We start from the raw sequence: 18846 nt of genomic DNA, 5'->3' as shown, positions 1-18846 counted from the left end.
GCTAAATATTTCATACCCTTGTTTGTTTTTTTAAATGAGACATGAGACACACCTAAAATGTCAACATTTTATTCACAATCATTTTTTACAAACATTGATAAAAAACAGAGTGCATTCATAAATTCCAGATGTTTATGACATTATATGTGATCAAGAGTTCTGTAAGAAGATTTAAAAAGGATGATGTGTCTCTGAGCATCGGTACAGTGACAACTCTACAAAGGCAGTTCAGCATTTGATTTCTTAGTTTAAAATACAAGCATGGAGGTGATTGTGTGTGGATTCGTTTCCCTTTTTCTGTTCCCAAGGCCAGCCTTTCCGTTGATTTCAGATACCTTTGTATTCACGGGGACAGTAGCTGGAAAACAGCGGCTCAGCTGGGATGCCACGCCTTAGATTGAAAAAGATAGATTAGATGATATTTGGTATTAATGTAGTAGCCTTTAACGGCTATCATCTCACAGATGTTAGATGATAGCCGTTAAAGGCATGTAGAGGCATGTAGAGGCTGGTACTTATGGAATCAGATGGGTCTCAATATTAATGGGTTTAAGGATTAACAAAAGAATTTGTGATGCACACAACAATATTTCTTAATTTAAATAGGAATCCACAAGTACTCCCTTAGATGTGCTATACTTTTGTTTTTGAATGCTATACTATGACTTTAAATTATTTTTATTTTAAATGGCAGACTATACATTTTAACGGTATATGCTTTGACATTGTTTTCATGGCAAACTTAGTCTCGCTCACGAGACCTTTCTCAAGAAAAGAAAGGTCTGGCTGGGCCGACTCTCACTTTAAGATTGGAGAAAAAACCGCCCCGGCTGCTTGTATTTCTTTCAACCAATCACAATCATTCTTGGCAGTGCCACAGCAACGGTGCGCTCGCAAAAATATTGCCGGGGGGAAAGAGGTTTTGGTGTAACACGCCCACAAAAATATCACCTACAGGATGCGAACCATGGCAGAAAAGAGAAATGCCCATTGGTTCGACAGCCCATTGGTTCGACCATATTAAACCCATTGTTCCGAAATCATCATGATGCCCTGTGGTTAAGGTCTGGTTAGGTTTAGGCACAAAAACCACTTGCTTAGGGTCAGGAAAAGATCATGGTGTGGGTTAAAATGAAAAAGAAAGTGACAAACACATAAGCCGTGAGCCTGCTCCACCTCAAGCTGGTCGCGGAGCACCATACGCCTGCCGCGAGCCGTTCAGCACCGCGGACAGCCGGACTAATGGGATGTCGAACCAATGGGCTGTCGGACCAATGACATGGACCCGGCAGAAAAATGGCTACATCCCCGCAAGATCAAACACCACAAAAGTTAGTAAAGGACATGTTGAAAATGGTTGAAAACTGCTACACAACTGGAGGTAGTAGGGCGGGACTTCAGCGGGTGGCTCGTTCGCCCAATGAGAGGCTGATCTTTGCAGCAAACTTCCACCCACTATACTATGATTTATTAATGGCATACTATACTATGACATTTTTTATTTTTTACATATTGTGACTTTTTGACTATGACTTTGTGGCATTTTTTTCTTGCATACTGTCTTTTTACATACTATATTATGACATTTGTGACACTACACTGACACTACACTTTATGGCATACTATGCTATGATATTTTTACACTGACTTTTTTTTTTTTTTTTTTACATACTAAACTGTGACTGGACATTTTTTTAAAAAACATACTATATCATGACTTTTCACCACTATAGCATTTTTTATGGTTTACACCCTTTTTTTCATATCATGGCTTTTATTGCATTCTATACAATTTATACATACCATATAATAACATTTTTTGACATACTATTACTTTTGTATGGCATACTATACATACTTTTTTTATGAAATACTACACTATGACTTGGGCATTTTTTTTGACATACTATACTATGACTTCTTTATAACATACTATACAAATATTTTATGAAATACTTCATGTCTATTGCATTTTTTTTACATACTATTCTATGACTGACATTTTTTATGCCATACTATATTATGATCTTTTTATGGCATACTACACAAACACTTTTTTTTTTAAAGAATTACTGTTACTGTACTATGGCATACTGACATACATTTTTTGACATACTATACTGTGATTTTCACGTTTTGATATATCACTGACTTTTTTATGACATACTCTACTATGACTTTGACACTTTACTAAGCCCAAATTATGACATGCTATACTTTTTGTGGCAAACTATAGTATGATTGTGTTTCTAGCTCACGTGTCATACTGATATTACTCAAATAAACCTTGCATTGGGTTAGTCACTTAATTTATTCTCTTACTTGGTTCCCAATCTGTCTATCTGAATTATCTTTATGAATTATCCTTATCACTAACTACGACCGTTAATTGTACTGTCTTTCAATCAGTGTTTAATAAACATAAGTTGGACTGTGCTGATATAACCGGTTTGAACCCGAAGTGGCGGTGAGGTCTTAAAATGTATGGAAAGGGTTTTAATAGGTATTAAATTTAACTTCAGGATTCCAGTTAATATCTCCCCTGATCATTTTTTTCTGAACCCAGGACAGCAGGGTGCCCTTAAGTTATAGTCATGCATTAACACTGAGACCCACCTGATTCCATAGGAACTGAATGTAGATGTGAATAGTACAAACGGACTTCAGATACTTACTCCACCATACGACAGCGGTGTACAGACAGCCTGTTGAAAGCATCGTTGATGTCTGTCACATCCTTGGCACTCCACAGTCGCTCTGCCACAGCACTGGCGCGAGGCCTGTGAGTGATCAAAGTCAACAGTCTGCAATCATGTGATGTGTCACTGATTAAAGTACATTTATTTTTCTGATACGAGTTTATTATGAAATAACATACCAGAGTCTGGGTGTCAGGTTGGTGGCATCCACATACTCCCCCCACAAACAGGCTTCTCCACCAATCACAAGCTTCTTTTGTTCCTCAGTTCCTGTTTTAAAATGTATTATTTGATAAGTTTAGGCAGCTCAAGCAATGTCCAGGGAATGTAAAACTCCACTGGACTACACTGAGAAATTAAATACTTGATCTGATTTAATTTAAAATTATACTGTGATATTCTCAGATAGAAAAACATTAAGATCATTTCCCTCTATTCATTCAACAGGCTTACACATAGTTGCACAGGAGTGACAAACAACTCCATGACATTTTAGATGTGTGTCAAGAGTCAAACAATAGAGATAATAAAATCTGAGTCAGACCAACAACAGAACAATAAAATAATCATATGACTGAGGCAAAGTCCTAACACCAGCATGTGAATACTGAAAAAACAAAGTTCCATAAACAGCAAATGACCCATTGTAATGGGCAGGGGGAAAAAAAACGTTCTTAAATAAATAATTAATGCAGACACAAACCCTCAAAATCCTGTGGGTCGGCCTTGTAATGGCCCCGCCAGTCCTGGCCGTAGGAGATACGGTTCAGGTACCAGGGAGTGGACAGCAGGGTCTGGTACCCTGAGGATGTAACTTTTGCCATCTCATTCTGGTATTGCTCCTGGTTTCCTTTCCAAACGTGGATAAGTGTGTCTGGTTTCAGCTACACAGCACACATACATACATGTATCAGTGTCAGCAAGATAAAGAAGAAAGATGGGGGACGAAGACGAAAATGTCAGAGCCTTCTATTATTTCTATCTTCAATTCTGATTCATGTGACTTTTGTGTGTTTACTTCTATTAGGTGTAAACTATTTGCAGGACGTGATATAATGTGTATGGTGACATTTTAGTGTCTGAAAATAAAAAAAAAAAAAAAAAGGTTCAGCCCACTCTCATCTTGGTCCAGATTTATAGAGGACCAAACCTGACTTATTGGGTTTGAACCATGTCTTTTTTTTATTTTATTTTTTAACATACTAGGTATTTGTCTCTAGTACACCAGGATTGGTCCTCCAAAGCAGTGAACTATATCAACCCACGAAAGAAACATGCGATACCACCAACCACACGGCCTCATCTTCACCTCATGTCTGTCTGACTCTCCCTGTCACAACTGTGCAGTTTTCAAGCGTAAGCCTGTTGAACAAAATCCAGAATTCCATTTGTTGCCTAAATCAACCAAAATCATAGTTTCCCTCCACCAAATGATTGATTCGAAATTGATTCGACATAAGACGTTGTTTCTGTGAAAACTGACCGTTGAAGTTGAGCGGCTCAACCTTGTAGTACTTCTGCCAGTCCTGTGCGTAGCTAATGTAATCTAGGTACCATGGGGCGGAGAGGATGGTGGTGTACCCTGCTGCCGTGACCTTGCTCATCTCCTCATTAGCCCCGTTGCCGATCCACACATGCACTACTGTGTCTGGCTTTAACTGGAACAGTTACAGACCATGCTACTGTACTTAGGTTAGAGACTACATGATGTGTTGATTTTGGTCAAGGACACTATAAAAGAAGGAAGGGTCATTATGTCACCGTGCAGCATCTTGTTCTCTTAAGAAACAGAGCTGCGGTGTTGGTGAGTGATAGCAATACTCCCTCATTTTTGTACACCTGCTTTCTATATGCTTCTGCCTACACTTGACGCAACGTGCACGCAGTTGCTCCGCAGTTGTTGTGTGGCTATCATAGTTCTGTGTCCTGTTGGCCTATGTCCAGGGGTTAAAGCAAGAAAAAATTTTGTGCCTGAAATCTGAAATCTTTTCCGGAGCGGGGGGCTTGGTGTTGCGGTCACAAAATGAAGAAATAGAAATGTGTGTGTTGCAAAGGAACGTGTTTATTATCAAAACGAACAAAAAGACTATAGCTTTAGTAGTTACTTTTCAGATTAAACTTTTACAGCATAACGAGTTTATAAATAAAGATTAAACTTTCAGTGGTTACCAGACTTTTTGACTTATAGCTCCTACATCTCTTTTTGCCTTGGTGCTATTTATTTTTAGAAGTTAAATCATTTAGGCTGTTTGCAAAATTGTATCGCGCTTGATGTGAATTAAATTGGCAGTTACGTCGAAATTTCGCCTCTGGGCAAGCATGTCATCATTGAAATGGATCATATAATGCTGTGGTGGTGACTTTAAAACTTCAGCATAGAGAATTTTTATTGCAACTTTCGTTTCTGTCTGGTTTCTGTTACCTTACCTTCAAAATTACTGCTGGCTTACCAGAGCCTCCCCCCCTCCATCTGTGCTCTGTGTCTCAATGTGACATGATGTGAAAGCATGCACAGGCATCAGTGTTGATTGGCTATCACTTGTGCCGTGTAGCCAATCAGTGGGGGCTGCAGGCGGGACATTATTACAAAGCCCAATGCAATGGGGACTGCTGGCAGGGAGAGAGACGGCTGTGTCAGAGCCAAAGGAGCGAGTTTTAAATTACATTTATTTGATCGATTATCGATGAAAGAACGTCCAATGCCGATTATGGTAAACAGTAGGTTGTGTTTACTCGCACACTGTGCGCCTAAATCATTTTCCCGGTTCACACACATATATATGTTTTTAGGGGCAAATGCGAGTGAAATGCTCGCAATGCAGAGCACTTCTGCCCGTGCCGGACAGAAACTTCGCCACACCGGATATCCGGCACTGTGCCGGAGATGTCGCTATGCAATTTCCTGCTAAAGCTCTTGGGGGCGCGGTGTTCTTATACATACCTACCTAGACTCTTTGACGTCTATGGTCATTGCTCGTTCATTGTTTGTTTATCTTCCGGCTTTGCCCTAGTCACAGTGAAGATGGCGACTGAGAGAAAAAAGACTGTTGCTGGAGCTCGAAATGATCGACATTGAACAATAAATGCTCTTATTACAAATGTTACCACGACAACGAAGAGAGAGGCGACTGTGCTGATGGTCTGTACGCCCGTTGAATGGCCCAAAGCAGACTATGGGCGAATACTGTACTGTAGCAGGAAGTGAAACCTTGCGAAATGCCGGAAATGGTGTAGTTTGAAGGACCAATCATAGCTCTTACGGTCTGCGTTAGGTCTGCACTGCCTCGACACGTGGTTACAATTTTTTGGAGGTGCATGTCATGTATTTTTAAGACGATTAACTTGCATTATGTCACCCACCAGCTGGAAGGTTTATTAGTTCAGTGCGGTGCAGTGCATTCTGGTAGATTTCAACATTTTACATTTTCAACCTCTTGAGCAACAGCAAATGACACAGTCCTTTTTCTGTTTTCTCTGGTCGTGTAGCACAAATGTCAAAAGGTATTTGCGTCTTTCTACTGCACAGACAGCCCAGTTTGGTGAAAAGACCATCTTTTCAGCAGTAAATACTTCTATAAGGATATTTACCTAACTCTGAAAGGCCATATTACTGAGTCCAGCCAGTCATAATCAGAGCCATTAATAACTGATCTCTTTTGGTCAACAATAATCTATCAGATCTGCACCGTTTGTTACAAGATAGCTACATCATGATACACAACTATATGCAGCTGCTGGACAAAGCCATGGTCTCTTTGGAGACCAATAACAAGGATACCAATGCCCACTCTTACTGTAATGTGTTTTTTTTTTTAATTATTTTTTTTTAAATTATTTTGTAGAACCTTTTTTCAGTCAAAGGTGCAAGCGCAGATATGATGGGTTATAGTGGGACTTGCTGGCCTGTTCCATTAAATTAAATAGAAGTGGTGCCAAAGTCTGGCACCTAGGCAAAATCTGAATGCAGTCACATGATGTCATGACCCTTCCTTCTTTTTTGTTTGACATTTTGGGAAATGTGTTTCTATTCACTTTCTAGTTGAGAGTTCAATAACTAGATTGATATCACTCTCATGTCTGTATGCTAAATATGAAGCTACCATAGAAAAATATTAGCACAGCTTCACAAGAAAGCAAACAAGCTTATTTCTCCAAATGTCAAACTATTCCTTTAATAACACAGAATGAAAAACAAAAGAAATGACCTATAAATGGTGACGAATCAATCAAACCAAAATCTTAGTCATTTGTCTATGAAGTCTTAAATTATTAACTCTCTTAATCTTAAGTTACCTTAACACCATTGTCAAAGACCTCCTGCCAGATCACGTAGCCCTTCTTGGTAGTGGTGACAATATCTAGAAGTCTATCAGAACAAAAAAAAAAAAAAAAAGATAATAAATGGGTTTTTTTCTCTTTATAATAAATAGAACTTGGGACGTGTGATGTTTCTCTGCTAATCAGTTTAACTGCGAACAAGCAAATTACTTGAATATAAAATGAGCAACATACTTTTGAATATAGAATGATTCCAGTTTGTTGTAGTCTTGTCCGAATCCTTGCTGCTCCATGAACTTCTGAATGTCAGGGTTGGACTTCCTGCAGGGAAAAAAAAAAAAAAAAAACAGCAGCCAAAAATTAACTGCTGTGTAATCTTTGATGCTCAGGAGAAGTTTGTAGACACTGTGAACACAGTCTCACCAGCAGGTGAAGTCCACCTCATCACCTCCCAGGTGAACGTAGGCATCAGGGAACACGGTGCTGATCTCCTCGAAGAACTGGCTCATGAAGTCATAGGTGGTGTTTAGGATGGGGTTCACAGGTCCGAAGGAGCCAGAGGGTTTGGAGCCAGAGTAACAGGGTGTGAGGAGATCTGGCTGGCCTGAAAGGAAAAGTACATTTGTCATGCTTTATTGTTTTCAGGTATATCCTTGCTGAACACTTCCAGGTACGTTTCTGGGGAAAAAAAAAAAAAAAAAAAGAAATTTCTTAGAAACTACAATTACCGCCTCACAGTTGTATGCCTGCACCAACCAGTAATACTGCACTCTACATCCATGTCTGTCCAGACTCATATGACACCCAAGATTTGTGTCATCAATTTGCTTCTGATCAAATATCTCCCTTCTGCTCCTGAGATATGGCGTTGAATAATGGTCTTAAAAATGTTTTTGCAGAACAGCATGATGTCACAGTGAAGCTGACCTTTGACATTTTGAGGATAAAATGCCATCACTTAATTGTTTTATCTTATTAGACATTTGTGTGAAATTTTGTCATAATAAGTGTAGGAATTCTTGAGTTATGGCCAAAAAAAACGTATTTTGTGAAGTCACAGTGACCTTTTGACCACAGAAATCTAAGCAGGTCATCCTTGACTTCAGGACGACGTTTGTGCCAAATTTGAGAAAATTCCCTCAAGGTGTCCCTGAGGTATTGCATTCATGAGAATGGGACGGACGGATAGATGGGCTACCTGGAAAACATACGGCTGTTGCCAGTGTGGAGGTATATAGAAAACATAAAAAGTGGTGACACTAGGACTGGGAAATACAGAGCAAATAAAGCATCAAAATATTTTTGACAAAATATGTCAATACCATTATTGCAACAATGTTTGCACAATGCAATTTTAATCACCAGTAATGTGGATATAATGACCAAGTGGGTAAAGGCAAATAATCAGCATTCCTACACATTATCCATTTCAAAATTCCATAATTACTTCAGGCATATCTGACATGTAAATAGAAATATGTTTATCATGTAAAAAACTTTCTTAAAATCCAACTGTTAACATGTATGTTACATTCTGACTATGTACACTATTATGTTGCAAAATAATTGCCAGACAACTGTAGTCAGTTACTGTAGCTCATACAGATCAATTAACACCAAACCCAGAAGTTCATCTCCACCCAACAGGAAGTAAACTAACCGGTGCTACCGATATTCATATTATTTCACCTTAACATATTAAATAAATATTATAATATTATTGTCCCCTTTTATAAATAAGACCCAAATGCAAAACAGCTATAAAGATATATCTTAACGCAGAAAAAATAGTCCATTTACTTTTCTGATAACTACAACAAGCTTGATAATTGAGTATGTGTGATGCTGTGTATATGTGCAAATGCACTTTTGTCTTTACTAGTTTGGTTGCAGATGTCCACATGTGGTTCAGTTACAAGGCACTTGGGGCTGAGGTGTTTTGCAGGCTGTGATATACAGCTCAGCATACAAGTGTGCAGTCAGTCCAATGCTATACTGCATCTAGTCTTCTCTGGCCCACGCTCTCTACCACAGTGGTCAGCATTTTGGCTTCTCTGGCTGTCTGCTTCAAACGTCATAAAACACACTGCCTGTGTGATTTTTTTTTTTTAAATTCTGAATTTATTTTTTAGTAAACAAAGTAGAGTCTGGAAACAAATATGTTTTCTGTATTCTAATTTTCTTTTCTTATATACTTATCCAAACCTGGTAATTACTAAAATCAATTACTATATTTTTACATATTTTTCATACAGTGTAGGAACCCTGATTGATGTACCCCTTGAATCCCAAAAGACAGCACTTAGAATATTACGGTATCAAAAAACAAATCCAGTCTCATATCACAATATTAATATATTACCCAGCCCGATGTAACACTTGTAAAACTCACCTTTGCCCCAAGACTGTGTGTGTCCTGGAGTGTCAAACTCCGGGACGACACGAATGCCTCGCAGACGGCCAAACTCGATCACCATCTTCACGTCAGCAGGTGTATACACGTGTGTGTATGGGTGGTAAGCTCCCTGTGAAAAGTTTTACTGCACTGTGAAAAAATGCAATGTCTTGGTATTTAAAACTGCATTTGTTTGAGATTTAACACAAATAACCAGTGTTACTGACCTGCTGGCTCAGCTGTGGGAATGTTCGGCTCAGGTACGGGAAGGACTGATCATCCACAATGTGCCAGTGGAAAACATTGAATTTGTTCATCGCCATTGTTTCCTGAACGGATGGGGGAAAAAAAGTTATTTAAAATTGTAAATAAAGTTAAAATTGTGAAAACAAAAGTCGAAAGGTCTCATTGATGTACCAGATTAGCTAAGATGACTTTGATGGGCAGGAAGTGCCGAGAGCTGTCCAGTAAGATGCCCCTATGTGCAAATCTGGGGAAGTCACTGACTGTTGTTGAATTGATGCTTTTCTGAAAATACACAAAATAAAAATCAGTCTGAGTGAAAACCTGACTCACAAACAGTTGACCCTTGATCCTCATTATGACTTAAATAAAAATAAAAATAAAATAAAAAATAAAAATGATCAGATCGCCCTTCACTTACAGCTCCATATTCATCTTCATACACCAACTGGCTGAAAGTTTCCAGACCTAGATGTGATGCAAATAAAACACACTGGATAATCAGGTCAAATCCCTGGACCTTTTTATGATATCCTCATAAAGTCAAAGTCACAGAGACAAACTAACATACTATAATTTTATGTCACAGGGAAGAGCATGCAAAGTGTAACGACACATCAGACTCAGCATTTTGTCAACATAACAGCTTTTGATGGCACATATTACAAATACATGCAAGAGGTATACGTTATACATCCATTTTAAATCTGTGATCAAGTGGGGTTTTTTAATGGTTCGGAGAAGAGCTTAAGTATTTAAATGCATTTGATGGACAGAAATGAACCAAAAACAGCTTGACAATTAATCATTTAAAAGGAATAGCTTTTGGCATTTAGGCATTTTGGGAAATACTTTTATTTGGTTCTTGCCAGAGGTGGGACCAAGTCATTGTTTTGAAAGTCACATGCAAGTCTCAAGTAGGGTTGCAACGGTATGAGATTTTCACGGTACGATAACCGTCTCAGAAAACATTGCAGTTTCACAGTATCATGGTATTACAGAATTGATATTATCATCAGTCAGAATGACTCCTAAAGGAATGAAAATGGAAGGGTTATTGTTGGTTGAACAAACTTTTTACCAAACTTGAAACCATTTTGTTAATGGAAGTACTTGTAAAAAGTCTCCCCTTTAAAAATAACTAATAAAAGGGAAGATTCAACGTCCAATTGCAGTTCCAAGTATCAGTACAATATCATAAGTGCTTTTTAAAATTTGTATTTATTTGTTTAAAAAAGCTTGTTACAAAGGTAATTAGCTGTTAAGCTAACATTTGCTAAGCTTTAGCTCACTGACTATGTTTACATGAGCCTTGACTGACTGTTCTTTGTGCAACTTCAAATATTGTGCAAAAAAGAAAGTTCTTGTGTCTTTGTCTTCAAACAAAGTGGATCTGGGGAATTGTGTCTACATGCTTGGAATGAATAGTGTTAATGTTGGATGATTAAGGAAATGAATTGACTTGTGGCACACTTTTAAAATAAGACATAATCTTTGGGCTTTTGGGGAGAGGTGTCAAGTATTTTCAAGTCAACGGCTCATGTCCGAGTGAAGTCGTTGATGTTAAATTCCAAGTCAAGTTGCAAGTCTTTTTTGATTTTGTCATGTCTAAAGTCATCAAATATGTGACTCGCATCTACTTGAGTTCATATCATGTGACACGAGTCCACACCTCTGGTTCTTGCTGAGGCTTAGATAAGAACATGGATATCACTTTCAGGTGTGTCTGTTAAATATAAAGCTAAAGAGAGGAGACTTTATCTGAGCCTTGTGTAACATCAAAAAACAACAGATTAAACAAGCAAGATATAAGGTGTTAATCATTGAGTTTTGCTGGCAGGTGGATTTTGTTACCTTTGAACAGAGCCAGACTAGTTGTTTCCCTTGTTTCCAGTCTTTATGCTGAACTAAACTAACCGTCTCCTGGCTGTGGATTACAGCTGTATTGTTTGCTTTGAAAAGGTGAAATAATGTGAAAAACCTACCATGCAGGGCTCCCCAGACCTTTGGTGCTTTCAGGACAGCATATGGCTGATCCACTGACAGTTCATCTGTGGACAGTGGACATGTGCACAGTCAGTGTTGTCAGAGCTTGGCAGGTGGTTAAGATACTAAAGTCATAGTCTTAAATGCTTAGGGGGGGCTTTAAACATTTAGTCTATACTGACCGTGTTAATCCTAGTATCTACCATCCAGGTAATCTCTAATTCCACTGGTGAGTCATAAGTAATCACCCTGTCTGTGGTTGTAAAATGTTGTATGTACAGTCAGATAAATGTGACAATATTATCAAAGTATTCAGGTCAGTAAAAGTACCAATACAACAATGTAAAAACACTGTTAGAAGAAGAAATCCAATATTCAGATTCCTCCAAGTATTATCAGCAAAATGTCCTTTAAATATCAAATGCAAAAGAACTCTATGAGTGATGTAATTAGTGATGTCAAGATACCAGACTTTTAAACTTAATATGACAAGGCTATAACATAACAATGACTTTTCTTTTCTTGGTGAGTAACAGACAAGAGCAGAAAAACATCAACAATAAGAGAAATTGCAGGGGCCTGTATCACGAAGCGAGATCAACCTTTCCTGGGTTACCCAGACCTATCCTGGGTTGACTAACCCTAACAATGGCAATCAGGATAATCGGTATCACGACGCTGGATATCAACTCGGTAACTCAACCCAGGATTGCTTTATCAAGAGCCGTGAACGTGCACGCAGTGGACCAATCACAATCATGAGAGAAGCGCAGCATCACCGAGCGTCACTGAGCGTCCTCACAGAGCGCCGTGTGTGAGGAGGAAAAAAAAGTATTTCTCGTGAGGGTCAGAGATTAATTCTACTAAAATATGAGGAGGAGAAAATCAACATTACAGAAAAGGTCAACACCGTGGCAGCTGCAGGAGGAGGAAACATGCGTGGCAACGCATAACAGGATGAATACTATTTAGCTTTAGTTTAGATTAGTTTATTTGCACATACTGTTAAAAACAGACAGTATAACATTTACAAGATTAAAAAAAGAAAAGTGCCAGAGAGGTTAGAAGCCACTAAAAGCTTATCAAAGAAATTCCCCTGTCAAAACATCAATGAAATCACATAATAGACAAGAAAAAAAAACGATTATCTTCTAACATCATTGCGTCTGATAAATTGGTCTTCTTTGTCATAACATTATATATGCTACAATAAAGCTTAAAGCTGACGCCACAATTAAATCATATCAACACCAAATTGATAGTCTGAATAAAATCATCCTGATATTGAGCTGTGTTAGAAATTAACAGCTGCGCAAAAATATACCTAGTCTCCTCTTTAAAAACAAAAGGAAAATCCCTCAAACACCATGAAGTGTAGACATGATAGGCTACTTTCCACATTTCCAGCAGCAAAGCTGTCAGTTAGGCCCATTATCTTTAACAGGGATCATTTCCTCCAACAAAACAAAATGCTGGCACTAATTAATGGTGCTATTAAGTGTCCACAAATTATCAGTTTCTTTCTTATGAAGGGGTGGGATGAAATTTCGACTTCTTTCCACTCCTTTTTGAACAATATTTTCATTGTCTGTTGTTGTTGCTATCTTTTCTTTTTTTTAATGTTCAAAATAAACTTTTAAATCAAAATCAATCAAATGAATTAAACTTCCTGTCATGACTGGGCTGCATTTCTGTCAGCGGAGTCATTTTTTTCCCAACAGCTGATTGGCCAGTGGGTGGTGCTTTTTATAGGATCAGATTCAACCCTGAACTTACCCTGCCCCGGAGCAGGATAGCCGTTCAGAGTAAGTTACCATGGTGATCTACCCCGATAAGAACTGAACCGGCTTCGTGAGACCGAAAACCCAGGGTTAACCCTGAAGTTACCTCGCTAAGACATTAATCCTGCTTCGTGATACAGGCCCCAGCTGGTGCTGGTGTATCAATACTGTGGAAAATTAGTGCTGAAACGGTTTCAAATATACAAAATTGATATGTCTCAATAAATTGACATTTTTGACAACACTAGATATAATTACATTATTAATACCTCAATGTATATGCAGCATTTTGCTGCCATAGCTGGTTGAGGTGGAACTAATTTTAAGAACTCTTTGGCAGATTTTGGCAGTTTCATCTACATAGACTTCTGTTTTTTTTTTGTTGTTGTTGTTGTTTTACGACATTTTGGATAATTTTACCTCTTTGAGCCTCAAACAGTTTTAAACTAAATTTAAATTACACCATACGAGAAGTACAGAAGGGAAATTTCTCTTTGGTGAAACTACAAACAATCATAGACCTCTGAAATGTGACAAAGGGCCCTGGCTTAACACTACTGTTGTATTTTAGAAGCTTATCATATGTTTCTGTAATGTAAAAACTTTATTTGAAATATAACGACTACAGCGGAGTAAAAAGTAAACATTTCCCTTTAAAATGTAGTGGAGAAGAAATATAAGGTTAAGTAAGACTTCAAAATTGCCCTGAAGTACAGTGCTTCAATAAATGGAGTTACTAGTTACTTTCTACCATTGTCTAAAGTATGGATGGCTTGATACTACTTTTTCATGTCCGATACTGATACTAGGGATGGGCATGAGTTTTGGAGTACTCAGTATGGATGTCAGTATCCGTTCAACACATACAGTAATCACCGCCCAACCTCCCCCATGTGAACATGACTTTTATACAGTTCTTTTTTACTTTCTAGAATGGGTACATACACAGTGACAGAGCTAACTGTTAGCATCACATGGCTAATGGCACCTAACAATTATTAAAAGTTTTAATGACCGGAGACAGTCCCTCAGCGCTGCGTCTAATTTATGTAATGGCAGCAACATAAAGTTTGATCATTTCTCTTATGTTGACTTTGAATTTATGGTTTAATAGGCTGGTTGTTCAATAAATTAATTTCAAATTGCACTTGTTTTTTGTTGTTGGCCAATTTACATTCCTATTATCAAGTTAGATTTTTAATTTTTTTTTTTTTTTTACGAGGACTTGAGTACTCTTTAATAATTTAATGCAAGTACTTGAATGTGGAAGTTAGTAAAAATGCCCATATCAAGTCGATACTGTAACCTTGTTTATCTGCCAATACCAAAACCAATCCAATACTGTCTTTCTCCCCTTTCTTAAACAGCAACACTGTTAATAATACTTTTGTATGGATGCACCTCGCTTAACCTAGCCATCTAAAAACATCCTGCTCAAACTGTGAAACAAATATTTTATTCCCCCCAAAAAAGAACTATATAGCCCACATGGCTCAGTTATGAACTACTGCTGATGCTTTTGATTCAAACTTTTCACACAGAGAAAGCAGTATTAAGCAGTATTTTTGAGTGGTAAGCATCATTCAAGAACTCAAAATGAAATTTAAAGGTTTAACTGTGTGCAAAAGTTTAAACCTGAGTATTTGAAATGACAAAGGAGCTACAATACCAGTTTAAAATACTGGATAGAAGTCAAGATTCAATGTAGCCTATACCATGATGTAGAAAAACAAAACAGGTGTAGACCTGAACTTAAATAATCATTACAACTTAATATAAAAATGACAGCATCTCCAGTATAAAATGTACAGTGGAACACACTATGGTAGACAGAGCAGCCTAAGTCACTCACAACTAACTCTTGGCTATTATTACTTTTATTATTATCATTGAGAAAAAGAAATGCATCTATATGTAGACAGTGCAAGCTCTAAAGTAACTACTGTTCACATGACACATGCTGCTGATCTGTGTTACTCATCACACATCTCTTTATGGCATGTCGCACAAAGTTTAGTTAACCAATTATATTAAAGTTTAGGTCAGTGATACTCAACCTACCCACGATGGGTTGCTGGGTGGCCCACCAACCATTTTCTAATTCACAATAAAAACACATTGATTCACTTTTTTTGGTACTCTGACTGTAAATAAGGTGCCAGAATGCATAAAAAAGGTATCAAAATAGTGCTTGTTTATCAAAAAAGCGCGAGGAGGGGAAATCGCCAACAGAGGTCCAGGCTAAGCCCTAAATGTCTGCAAATCCTAGAAAATCCCTGCGTACACCTGACCTGAGTGAATGAGGACAGCAAACATTGACAGGTTAAAAACAGGGCATTCATTTATACTGATAAATACTATCAATGTTCATTAACTGGCTCTTAGCTTACTGTTATTTTATGGATGTGGCCCCCAAATAAAACAAGTTGAGTATCCCCTGGTTTGGACTGATGGGATGAATTGGATTATAATTTTCTTTTGCCCTGAGTATTGACCGGCACATATCTTGTATAAAGCAGACTTTTTGATTTTTGCAGTTGTACCGTTAACAGCAAATAAACTGGAAATTGCAAAAGATGAATATCATAAATAATCAGCAGTGGCCTGTAGATAACAGTACACAACCATTGCCACAGAAGAAGTGGTTTGAGGAAGTGTTCAGATAAATTAGTCAAGTAAAAGTAGCAATGCTGCATTATCAAAATACTCCACATGACAAATGTCCCTTCAGAAGAAGCATGTAAGTATTGTTAGATGTTGTTTGAGATGGAGCTAAATTTAACTACTTTAACAGTAACAGATACACATTATAATCATTCTGCAGAAGCCTGGGGATAACAGTATGCAACTTTCATATCTGCAGAAGCAATGGTGGAAAAAATATTCTGATCAATCAGGGACTGTCCATTATTTATGAGAGGGGAGGGTGTGGTGCAAAAAGGGTGAGGCATGTCAAATAATTTTTAAGCACTGGGGAGGAACTTTTTATTTTGTGTTAGGGCAGGGGCAAGCAACTTTAAATGGTTATATTTTGTATTTTTTTAATGCCGACTTTTAAAGAAAGCATGTTGGTAGGCATGTTTCCTAAAAAAAAAAAAAATCATAAAAATCCCACCATTTATCATAGAAGGAAACTGTAAACTTAGAATAGTGCATTTCATCAAAATCACTTTATTCTACATGTCTCATTGAAAAAAAAAAGCCAAAAATATTTATTTTGTGTTTATCATGATTTATGTTTTGTTTTAACTGCTGTTGTAAAAAATACAAAATACAAAAAAAAAAAAAAAAATTAGTCACACCCCAGCAACTCTTTCCTCTGATAAGTAAAGAACAGCCCCTCAGTCAAGTAAAAGTAGCACTACTGCAATATAAAAATACTCCATTACAAATAAGGTCTTGCATGGAAAATAGTCCCTGTGATGCTAATTTGAACAACTTTATATGTCATTGGGTAGTTTCATCTTTAACATTGCATCATATTTTTGTCCTGATCTGTAAACTAAGTAACCGGTAGGCTAACTACAGCAGTTTAATAAATGCAGTGGAGTAAACAGTACATTCCCTCTGAAATGTAGTGCAGTACAAAAGTAAAGTTGCATAAATGGAAATACTTCTGTAAATTCATAGTTAAATATTCTTGTCACCACTGCGGAAAAGCACCGCAGTGAATATGATGATTCCATGTGATATCAATGAGGAAGAGATGAGACTCACATGACTCGTCAGAAGCCACAGTGGGGTATCCGTCACATTCAGAGTCAGGTGATGTGATCCATACCTGCAGCTCTGTCAGCTCAGAGGGACCTGCTCGCCTGCCTTTGCTCAGCTCCTGCCTTTTAAAACTGCCAAATATGTACTCGTAATACCTGTTGAGTGGGGCAGAGAATGTTTATCATGTTGTGACTGGTCCCTGAACACAGCACGGTGCTTAATTTTCTCAAAACGAATTTGGAAAGAGAAACTGAAAACGTCACGGACAGTACAGAGCTGAAAATAACATGCCAACAGCATACAATAGATCTTTTTACCTTCTGTACGCATCCTGCAGGAGGCTGCAACTCGGCCCGGCGGATGACTCTTTGGCGTCAACTATTTTGAAGCTGATACTGGTTAACTTGAATGAAACATCGGAGATTTGCACTTTCTGCGGCAGAGGCCACAGAGAGCCGTATTTTGAGGCCTCATTGGCGCGTTCAGTCTCGGCCTCTTCGTCGACTTCATCGATGTAGTTGTGCTGCAGCCCCTGGGACAAGGCAAGGGCCAGCAATAATAATGTAAACTTCAGAGTAGTGCTCATATTAGTCGTACACAGTAGAGTCACAAGACCGAGTGATCACACAGCAGCATTATGTGGAGGGAGCTGGGCGGGGCTTCTCATGCGGAAGTACAGGTTGTGCAAAGATTTAAAGGGAAATTACCACAAACCTTACTGCTTTAAAAACCACTGTATTCAATATTTCGTTATTTAACATGAAGTTAAATGTGAAGTGCAAAAGAATACAAGGCAACAGAAGACAATACATCTGAAATTAGCTATATGTAATTATTCATAAAATTAATTTAAACTTTAAAGGTCTGGTGTGTAGAATTTAGTGCCGTTTAGTAGTGAAGTTGCAGATTGCAACCAACTGAAAGTTCTCCCCTGTGCTAAGCATGTAGGAGAATTACGATGGCGAACACAAAAATGCAAACATGCAAATGGCCCCATCTAGAGGCAGTGTTTGGCTTGTCCGATCGGGGTTACTGTAGAAACAACATGGCGAATTCTGTGGTAGAGCGTCATGCCCCCAGGAAGTGTGTCAGGCTTTGAGGCCAATTTTTGTAATGGCCAAACCCTGTAATTACATCCATCACGTGATGCCTTGTGGCCCAAAAAGACTTTTTCCATCTGACTTACATGGTCAAAGAGTTTGTAAATCCCATTCTGTTATGCATCACAACTCTCACAAAATGACTCATGATTCATTCAGTCTGAAAACATTTAGAAAGTCTAGAGGAGTAGCACGACTGAATCATTTCATCCCCATTCAAGACAGTGGAAAGCTCAACTCAAAGTAGCCCGCTTGGCCGATGCTGACAGAAGTCTCTATAATGCGCCTGCTCTAGGAGCCACACAGTGTGAAAGCAGTGCCGATAATTTTGTACACAGCAGTTTTACATTTTTGGCTTCTTGCTTCACAGCGCGACTTTCGTAAGTGATAATGAACGGGGCTCCACCTCCAACGCTGTATCCAGCTCTCTTTATATATCCATGAAGAGTACCTGCTCCATATGTAGATATAAACAGGTAACGAAAACACAACAATTTTTAGTTTCAGGCAATTAAACACTAACGAAAACATAGACATAGCTATAAATATTATGCTCACTTGAAACGTGAGCAGAGGAATGTGGGGATAATTGGAACCGGTACTGAGAGCAACATTGGAGTGGTGAAAACAAAACTGGTGAATGTGTTTGC

At 38.2% G+C, this 18846-nt stretch overlaps 1 protein-coding gene across 3 annotated transcripts; it reads right to left on the bottom strand.

Moving 5' to 3' along the window:
* Nucleotides 1–53: 53 nt before the first annotated feature.
* hexb (hexosaminidase B (beta polypeptide)) lies at nt 54–17767 on the bottom strand. Of its 3 annotated transcripts, none has more exons than XM_049560012.1 (14): nt 17414–17767; nt 17100–17251; nt 11601–11666; nt 10037–10083; nt 9790–9900; nt 9600–9701; nt 9370–9502; nt 7401–7581; nt 7212–7298; nt 6993–7065; nt 3403–3583; nt 2879–2969; nt 2676–2780; nt 54–391 (listed from the first exon to the last, which is right to left on the bottom strand). In XM_049560012.1, exons 1-14 carry the CDS (start codon nt 17680–17682, stop codon nt 328–330), a joined length of 1662 nt encoding a protein of 553 aa, XP_049415969.1. In that variant the 5' UTR covers nt 17683–17767; the 3' UTR covers nt 54–327. The 3 variants fall into 3 exon arrangements, 2 of the variants coding, with proteins under 2 accessions (XP_049415969.1, XP_049415970.1); XM_049560013.1 differs by lacking the exon at nt 3403–3583 and adding an exon at nt 4183–4357 and having other exon boundaries at nt 17414–17765; XR_007447765.1 differs by lacking the exons at nt 54–391; nt 2676–2780 and adding an exon at nt 4183–4357 and having other exon boundaries at nt 2880–2969.
* Nucleotides 17768–18846: the final 1079 nt, after the last annotated feature.

Source organism: Epinephelus fuscoguttatus, linkage group LG18 (genome assembly GCF_011397635.1).
Source record: "Epinephelus fuscoguttatus linkage group LG18, E.fuscoguttatus.final_Chr_v1".
In the NCBI taxonomy this organism is placed as follows: domain Eukaryota; kingdom Metazoa; phylum Chordata; class Actinopteri; order Perciformes; family Serranidae; genus Epinephelus; species Epinephelus fuscoguttatus.
The sequence above is the reverse complement of the archived record's forward strand: the minus strand, read 5'-3'. Positions and strand labels throughout refer to the sequence as shown.